Genomic DNA, 9127 nt, shown 5'->3' with positions numbered 1-9127 from the left:
ATATATAATAAAAAATTTGTTTTTGTTATTTTAAAATAAAATAAAATATATTTTCTATTATATTAAAAAAAAAACTATTTTTTACTTCTAATTTTTATATTTTTAGTTTCATATAATATGTTATAAGAAATCCTATTAAATTATTATGATACTAACGTTATAATACAAACATAAGTATCTTCCCAATCCATTGCAATAACTCCAGTATATTTTTCTTTTTCAGCTAAAATTATTATTCTATATGAAATCAATATTAATAAAATTATATTAATTAATAAATTATTAATTAGTAATATATATTAATTAATAAATTATATTAATTAATAAAATTTATATTATAAAATGAAAATAGAAAGACATAACAAACCATATTGTTTTAATTGAAATGGAAATGAAACAACATTTATTAATGTTTTAGCTACTTGTATCTCTGTTTGTATTGTAGATGCATTGTCAGCTGATATTTTAAGATTTTCCAGTGCAGTAATCATTGATTTTAATAATGAAATATGTGGAGGATAATATACTGCATGTTTATAAAAACTAGATTTTTTTGCTACATATATATCAGGTTCATATTTTATCAATTGCGGAAGTAATTTTGAAAGTTTAACTTTGTCATGTAGTAATTTCTGTGAAAAAGTTCCATTATATAATACTAAAAACAAAACAAATAAGTAATTAAAAGATATTGATAAAAAAATTTTAAATTATTAATAATAATTAATTATAATAAAAATAATACCATTAGTTCCTTTCAGTGCTACAGCATTTAACATGTTACTAAGATCAGGTAATTTTAATATATCTCCTGCACTAATATGTCCATACAAAATCTCATAATTGATGTTTCTTGATACTTCAGTAGCTAATTCCTTTGATACAACAAATCCTTTTTTTGCTAAAGATACAGAAGGTTCAACAATTTCATTCCATGATAATTTACCTTTTAATTTATGTGCATATTCTAATCCTCGTAATACTGCAGGTATACGTATTCCACTTTGTTCAAAATTGCCTAATAAATAATTCAAATAATATAAAATTTGATATGCATTTTGAAATATTTATATTTTTGTATATATATATGTATATATATATATATGTACCTTCAATTGTATTATTGACAAAATCAATAATAATTGGTTCTATTTGTTCTTTATGATTATATACCATTATGTAACCACCGCTAAAATAATAATTATAAATTACAATAAATATTTTGTACATATAAAGATATATATATAACTTACCCACCGAGACCAGTTTTATGTGGAGCTACTACTGTCATACAAATAGTCGCTGCAATAGCTGCATCTATTGCATTGCCATTTTTTCGTAATATCTTAGTTCCAATTTGTGAACAATTTGTATAATCTGTTGCAACTGCACCATGAATACCAACTTTATTCTAATATGAAACAATTCAAAGTGATATTTATTAATTTCCTATCTAATATCTTTATTTTTAAATTAATTTGAATACCTGTGGACCTCCTTCAGCATATAATATTTGTAAAATTAATGTTGTTGTAATAGAAATGGTTAAAATAGTAAAACAACTTATAATGAATTTTAAACCATCTCCACAATATATACTTAAACTATATTTATAATTTCTATTTTTTGTTAAAGGACATTCTTCTGTAGAACCTTATAAAATAATAATAATAATAATAATAATAAAAAATAAAAAATTTTTTATTTTTATAATAATAATAAATAAACAAATAAAAAAATTTGATATATGATAAAATGAATTATAATATATAATATACAATATATTAGTATATTAAATGATAAAATATTTTTGTAATATATTTCTGTATATTTTAAGATATAATATATTTTTAAGAAAATATTTAATTTTAATCATCACTACAAAGATAGGTTAAAAAAGAGATTTACTAAGAACAACTGCTATTTAGTTAAGAAAATATTTAAAGTATCTTTAAAATATTAAGCTATGTAAATATAAATGCAGTAATCAAAATAATAATCATATCTTGTATTTTAAACATATTTCAAAAAATATTTATAACAATTAGAAATTTTAATTACTTGTAAGTAAATATTAAATATTATAAGGTTATATTTAAACAAAATTTTGATTATATATAATCAAAATAGAAAACAAATATCAAAAAATACTTACGAGAATTATTGTAACGCATTGTAAATATATGAATTAATAAAAATAAAAAGAATTAAGGATTATAGAATTATTTAATAATATGCAGCTTGTATTATATTAAACAGTATGTATATATATACATACATATATATTTCTCTGTAACTGTAAATTTAATTTATTTTTTATTTTAAGATTAATAAAATATTATTAAATATTATAAAATTTCAAAACAGTTATTTATTTTACAGTTATTTATATGAATTTTATATTATTATTCTATTTTTAAAATTATATATATTGCTTTAAAAATTGTTTAATATCTATTTTATAATAAAAAATCAAATAGAATATATATAAAAAATTTTTTATATATAATTATTTTATTATAATGCTAAAATAATATATCTGAAAGATATAAATTATATTTTATATTTTTACTTTGAAATAAGATTTAGAAAATAAATCAAAATGTCAATTGATATAATAGAAATGTTAAAAGAACCAAGAATGATAAAAGTATGTGCACCAATGGTTAGATATAGTAAGTAAGTATGCTAATAAAATTACACTTATAATAATTTTTAAAGATATAACATTAAATTAAAATATTTTTTAATAGATTACAGTTCAGAACTTTAGTAAGACAATATGATTGTGATATATGTTTTACACCTATGATCTTAGCTGACTCATTTATACAATCTGAAAAAGCCAGAAATAATGAATTTTCAACTAATAATGCAGATAAACCATTAATTGTTCAATTTGCTGCTAAAAATGTATATGATTTTCTTAATGCTGCAGAATTAGTTGCTCCGTGGGTTTTTCAACATATTAAATCCAATTTTTAATAGTTAAGATATAAATTTTTATATTTGTAATAAATTATTATTTTTTACAGATATTGTAGTGGAGTTGATCTTAATTGTGGTTGTCCTCAGCGTTGGGCATTAAAAGAAGGATATGGAGCTGATTTGCTTAAGAAACCAGATTTTGTAAAAGACTTAATATATCAAGTGAGAAATCGTATTCCACATCCTTTCACTGTATCTGTGAAAATTAGATTATTGAAGGACATTCATAAAACTATCAATTTCTGTAGAATTCTTGAGAAAGCTGGTGCTTCATTTCTTACTATCCATGCTAGGACTCCCGAAATGAAATGTGAACCAATCAATCTAGATAATTTAAAACTAATAAGAGATAGTGTAAAATTACCTCTCATTGCTAATGGAGATGTAAAAAGTTTAGAAAATGCAGAAAATTTATATAGGGAAAGTAATTGTGATGCAGTAATGTCTGCAAGAGGAATTCTAACAAATCCAGCTCTTTTTTCTGGATATTCAGTAACACCTCTTAATTGTGTGCAGGATTGGCTTGATATTACATCAACTATACCAACACCATTTACATGTTTTCATCATCATCTTGTATTTATGTTAGAAAAAATACTTCCTAAAAAAAGTCGAATGTTTTTTAACAATTTACACAATAAAACGTCTGTATTAGAATTCTTGAAAGATACTTATGGTTTAAAACCTAATATTAATCCTAAATTATTTGAACTTACAAAATGCACTTTTAATATTGCAAATATGAAATATAATAAATATATTACAAATGATGATGATGATTTAAATATAAACTTTTTAGGAAATATATTTACAGAAATATAATTTTATTCATTTATTCTTTAAAATGAAAAATAAATATCTTTATATTGCTATAGTATTGTCATGAATATTTTATGTGTATTTTTTATATATAAATAAATTAATAATATGATTATGAAGTAAAATCATTAATATTTTCATTTAAAAATTAATATTAAAATATTCATAAATACATATAATATATATATATATGATAAATTAGAATTATGTTTTATAAAAATTTTTTGATCGAAATTTAAATGCAATAATACAATATTAGTTTCTAATTATGAACGATAGGTGGCTAGATTCTAAATACATATAGTAAATTTATCACTTTTATAACCGCGAAACTTCTAAAAATATTTACTTATTTGCTATTATTTATTTGTTATATAAAGTTAACAAATTTAATATATAACATATAAAAAATAATGAATTTTTTTTACGTTATTATAAAATGAATTATTTTAAAATTTAGAAATGAGATATATTTTAATTCAGAATGGTAATTTTATAAAATTGGTTAAAAAAAAAATTGGTTAAATTTCTTTTAATTAATATTGAAATTATTGAAATTGCTTTAAATTTTTAATTTTTTTTTAAATTATATATATTATAATTAATAATCATAAAATTTCAATAATCGTTTTAATAACATAACCATTATATTCTTATTACTTTAATTTTTATAAATATGTTTATCTTTATCATTATTATTATAAAATTTAATTTTATGACATAAAACTTTAATTTTATATTTATTTTATTTAAGATTCGTTCTTTGGCTCCTAGTAAAAGAGGTAAACGTCCATTATTATCCGATATATCCAACAATTTGACATTGTCTCCAGTTGTATCAGTTCATCAAGTAAAAAAAAAAATTTGCTGCAATGTCAAAAATGTAGAAATACCAGAATATAAAGCAGTTATTCTTTCAGCTAATGATGTACAAGTTACTCAAGAAGTAATTTCTGAACATGTAGGTATTATACTAAATAATAAGTCATTATATTTAACAAATATAATGTAGTAATGTAGTAATGTAGTAATAAGTTGTAATTATAATTTGATTGATAGGAACAACGGATGAAAAAAATTCTTAATAAACCATTTAAAATACCAATTCCTGGCTATCAATTATCAGGTCGTGCATTGGGAATACGTTTATCTGGTCCTCGTAGACCTTTACATGATCCTGATGAAGCTAATGCACTTATTGTTTATTCACCTTCTGAATTATCTGAACATGAAAAATTAAAAATTGATTTGTTTGTATAAAATATTTTATTTATTTTTTAGTTATTAAATTTTATTGAAAATTTTTTATAATATATTTATATTTTAGATCTAAACAACTTGTACATGTAGTAGTTGATCCTCTATTATGTAATATTTTAAGACCTCATCAGCGAGAAGGTGTAAAATTTATGTATGAATGTGTAACAGGAAAACGGATTGAAGGTGCTTATGGATGTATTATGGCAGATGAAATGGGTCTTGGAAAAACTTTACAATGTATAACATTGTTGTGGACTTTATTAAAACAAGGTAAATTAATATTGTGTTTTGTATAATGTATAAAATTAAGATAATATTAGATAATATTATTTTGAAGGACCTGAAGCTAAACCACTTATAGACAAAGCTATTATTGTTGCTCCAAGTTCATTAGTTAAAAATTGGTATAATGAAATCTTTAAATGGTTGAAAAATAGAATTCAGCCACTAGCTATTGATGGTGGAAACAAAGCAGATATTGATACAAAACTTATTGGATTTATGAAAACTTATGGTCGTAAATGTGTAAATCCTATATTAATAATTAGTTATGAAACTTTTCGTTTACATGCACATATTCTTCATCAAGATGAAGTAGGACTCATATTATGTGATGAAGGTCATCGTCTAAAAAATTCTGAAAATCAAACATATCAAGCACTTATTAACTTAAAGGCTAAAAGAAGAGTATTACTTAGTGGAACACCTATTCAGAACGATCTCTTAGAATATTTTTCTCTTGTGCATTTTGTTAATCAAGGATTATTAGGAACAGCACAAGTATGTGAAATTAATATTTTTGAAAGATTCAAAAGATTTTTCATATATTTTTATATAAAAATGATACTTTTATTTCTAAGGAATTTCGAAAAAAATTTGAAATACCAATTTTACGTGGTCAAGATGCTGCTGCAACAGATGCAGAACATAAGCTTGCTCAAGAACGTTTAAAAGAATTAATAACCATTGTGAATAAATGTCTCATTAGACGTACTAGTGCATTACTTTCAAAATATTTACCTTTAAAATATGAATTAGTGGTGTGTATAAAAATGGGAAAAGTACAGACTGATCTTTATAAAAATTTTATACAAAGTGATAGTATTAAAAAATCAATGGAAGGTTTGTTATTGTAAAATTATTATTTCAAATAATTTTAAATTCTTAAAAAAAGTTTGTTTTTAAATGATATAACATTTTTTAAAATTTTTTTTAAATTTTCTTCTTTTCTAAATATATTTATTTATTTATCATAGAAAATCCTGAGAATTATAAAAAAGGAAAAAGAGAAAGTCTTTCTACACTTTCAGCAATTACACTTTTGAAAAAATTGTGTAATCATCCTGATTTAATATATGAAAAAATATTAGAAAAATCTGATGGATTTGAAAATGCTGCAAAATTAATGCCATCAAATTATAGCACAAAGTATGTAATTTTTTAATTTATTATATATATATATATATATATTATACATTATAATTATTTTTATCTTTATAATTTTTTATTTATTTCTAGAGAAATTCTACCAGAATTATCTGGAAAATTAATGGTATTAGATTGTCTTTTGGCATCTATTAAAACAACAACAAATGATAAAATTGTATTGGTATCTAATTATACACAAACTCTTGATCTGTTTGAGAAATTATGTTATAAACGTTGTTATAATTATGTTCGATTAGATGGCACTATGACTATTAAAAAAAGGTCAAAAGTGGTAGAAAGATTTAATGATTCAAATAGCAATGATTTTATTTTCATGCTCAGTTCTAAAGCTGGCGGCTGTGGATTAAATCTTATAGGTGCAAATCGTCTTGTCATGTTCGATCCTGATTGGAATCCCGCAAATGATGATCAAGCTATGGCCAGAGTTTGGAGAGATGGTCAGAAAAAACCCTGTTTTGTATATCGATTTCTTTGTGTATGTAAAAAGTGTCATATTTCTTATAAATTGATATTCCCTGTATTATTATTTAAATATGTTATAGACTGGTACTATCGAAGAAAAAATTTTTCAAAGACAAGCACATAAAAAAGCATTAAGTTCAACAGTTGTAGATCAAGAAGAAGATGTTGCAAGACATTTTACCTTAAATGATTTAAGAGATTTATTTAAATTAGAGGAAAATACTATATCAGATACTCACGATAAGTAAGCTTACGATTATTACTTTTATCATAAGAAAAATCATTAAAATAATGTTTATTGTCATTTTTTAGATTTAAATGTAAAAGATGTATTAATAATATAGAAGTAAAAGGGCCACCAGAGCAATCAGATTGTAATTCAGATTTATCAGATTGGAGACACGTTCATAATCCGCGAAATTTACCAGATATACCATTACGACAATGCTGGTTAAGCGGAATTTCATTTGTTTTCTATCATCGATCGCACGAACAAATTAAATAAAATTATAATTTTTATGAATATTTGCACATAACATAATTAACAGAATAACATTTTTTATACTGTTACTTTTTATAAAAATTATTACATTCATTTAAGTTTGTATACATTCATTAACAAAATATATAAATATGTTTAATGATAAAAATTAATGTTTATATTGAGATTATGTACAAATAAATAATTATAATATTATTATAAATATTGTATGAAATAGAAAAAAAAATAATTTAATAATATAAAATTCGTATAATTGATAAATATGTAAAATAAATGTGTTTATGGAAGTTCATTATATTAAAATTTATAAATATATATATTATATAATATTTGATATTTATAATATTTCAGTTATTAATATAATAGTCAAAATATGATTTTATTTTTATTTTTTTATTCAATTAATATATATTTAATATTTAATTATTCAAATTAAGAATTATTTAAATTATATATAAAATTATGATCAGTAAACATATGAAACATAAGAACTCTAAATATCAATCGTATATCAATTGAAAATATAATCTTTTTAAATAATTATATTTTCTATATATTTTTGTTTTAAAATGAAAAAAATTTATAAAATGTTAATAATAATTAAATATGAAAATTAAGACATAATGTTTTTAATATGGGTAATATATCTATAAGTTTGCTTTCAGATAAGTTGTGCGTAGAAAATCAAGGGTCAACGAAGGCTTTAGGAATTTGCTCCACATAACATAAGCAATAAAGAAAAGTGGGGAAGCAAAAGGAAATTAGAGTGGGGGAACACAAATAATGGAAGAGAGAGCACGTGATCATTGAATACGGTTTGTGATTGGTGAAAAGGAATCAGCGCTGCTTTCCCTCCCAGCTCGGTACCGTTCGCTCGCCCTTCTTCCGAGGTTTCGTGCAGCTGCCCGCTCAGAATAGTTCCAGATGTGGCCATGTTTAGTTTGATCTTTGAAGTTTTCGCTCATCGTCTCATAACTGATACATTTTTATACGATCTGCTGACATAGTAATACGCTCTGTCCGACCATCGTACTTTTCGCCTGCCTGCGACTAGTCTCGTTCATAACACATGTTCTTCTTTGCTGAGATAAATATCTAACGCGGAAGTACACGAAAGACGTAAACGCTGTCATCCATTTAGGAGAGACACGAATCGCGTCGAGTCCGTGCATTTAATTTTTTTAAAAATTCTATCGTCAATAACAGACGCGCGTCTGATTAACTCGCAGTTGTTTTTATCGGCAAAAAGCGAGATCAATCGTCGCTCCCTTTCTCTCTCTCTCTCCCAATAAATATTCAATCAAAAAAACCACTATTATCAGATTACGGGACGGGAATCGTCAAAGTGGAAGCTACGCCTTTATATATTCTACAAAACTTCGAATCGTATTTTGGGGAAAACGCTTTTTCCTTTTCATCTTACGGATTAAAAATACGCACCCGTATTTCCTTCTGAGCGCTGTTCTTATTTTAGCACTTTTTTATTTGTTACGATCATTTGGAAAAAGAATTTAAGACGCCTACAAGCTTATCATTGGTCAGCCATATGCCACGTCAAGCCAAAATGACGTTGCAGTGGTAAGATCGCGCCATTTAACGAAATTTATAGCCAAGGAAAGAAAAGCCACAGTGAAATTCATTCTTCAC

At 23.3% G+C, this 9127-nt stretch overlaps 3 protein-coding genes across 10 annotated transcripts in view; 2 read left to right on the top strand and 1 right to left on the bottom strand.

Annotated features, from left to right (window-relative positions):
* LOC122713999 (glutathione hydrolase 7-like) overlaps nt 1-2246 on the bottom strand; it is a 3253-nt gene extending 1007 nt beyond the window's left edge. The window contains exons 1-7 of the mRNA XM_043934945.1: nt 2156-2246; nt 1487-1653; nt 1254-1411; nt 1110-1189; nt 746-1018; nt 368-658; nt 157-223 (exon numbers count right to left, since the gene is read on the bottom strand). Coding sequence (XP_043790880.1) covers nt 157-223; nt 368-658; nt 746-1018; nt 1110-1189; nt 1254-1411; nt 1487-1653; nt 2156-2174 — 1055 coding nt within the window. The 5' untranslated portion in view covers nt 2175-2246. The remainder of the gene's footprint in view (nt 1-156; nt 224-367; nt 659-745; nt 1019-1109; nt 1190-1253; nt 1412-1486; nt 1654-2155) is intronic.
* LOC122713998 (DNA repair and recombination protein RAD54-like) lies at nt 2032-7550 on the top strand. Of its 8 annotated transcripts, none has more exons than XM_043934938.1 (13): nt 2032-2063; nt 2584-2679; nt 2754-2951; nt 3036-3150; nt 4562-4768; nt 4867-5057; nt 5135-5337; nt 5405-5847; nt 5928-6189; nt 6324-6495; nt 6586-6991; nt 7059-7222; nt 7291-7549. In XM_043934938.1, exons 2-13 carry the CDS (start codon nt 2603-2605, stop codon nt 7481-7483), a joined length of 2631 nt encoding a protein of 876 aa, XP_043790873.1. In that variant the 5' UTR covers nt 2032-2063; nt 2584-2602; the 3' UTR covers nt 7484-7549. The 8 variants fall into 8 exon arrangements, with proteins under 8 accessions (XP_043790873.1, XP_043790874.1, XP_043790876.1 ...); XM_043934941.1 differs by lacking the exon at nt 2032-2063 and having other exon boundaries at nt 2517-2679; nt 4562-4589; nt 4728-4768; nt 7291-7548; XM_043934939.1 differs by lacking the exon at nt 2032-2063 and having other exon boundaries at nt 2515-2679; nt 6586-6973; nt 7291-7550.
* A 572-nt stretch (nt 7551-8122) lies between these two features.
* Nucleotides 8123-9127, top strand: part of LOC122713872 — an 8287-nt gene continuing 7282 nt past the window's right edge. Inside the window, exon 1 of the mRNA XM_043934680.1 lies at nt 8123-9127. This exon is cut by the window's right edge and continues 447 nt beyond it. The gene's annotated coding sequence lies outside the window, so the exon portion shown is untranslated.

The sequence above is a fragment of the Apis laboriosa genome, unplaced genomic scaffold (assembly GCF_014066325.1).
Source record: "Apis laboriosa isolate Shangri-la unplaced genomic scaffold, ASM1406632v1 scaffold26_cov146, whole genome shotgun sequence".
Classification (NCBI taxonomy): domain Eukaryota; kingdom Metazoa; phylum Arthropoda; class Insecta; order Hymenoptera; family Apidae; genus Apis; species Apis laboriosa.
This window is presented reverse-complemented; position numbering and strand designations above follow the sequence as displayed.

Coding starts and splice junctions, on each gene's coding strand:
- LOC122713998 (XM_043934938.1), top strand. CDS start 2,603: ATGTCAATTGATATAATAGAAATGTTAAAAGAACCAAGAATGATAAAA. Junction 5,848..5,927: donor GATTATTAGGAACAGCACAA/GTATGTGAAATT, acceptor TTTATTTCTAAG/GAATTTCGAAAAAAATTTGA. Junction 7,223..7,290: donor ATATCAGATACTCACGATAA/GTAAGCTTACGA, acceptor GTCATTTTTTAG/ATTTAAATGTAAAAGATGTA.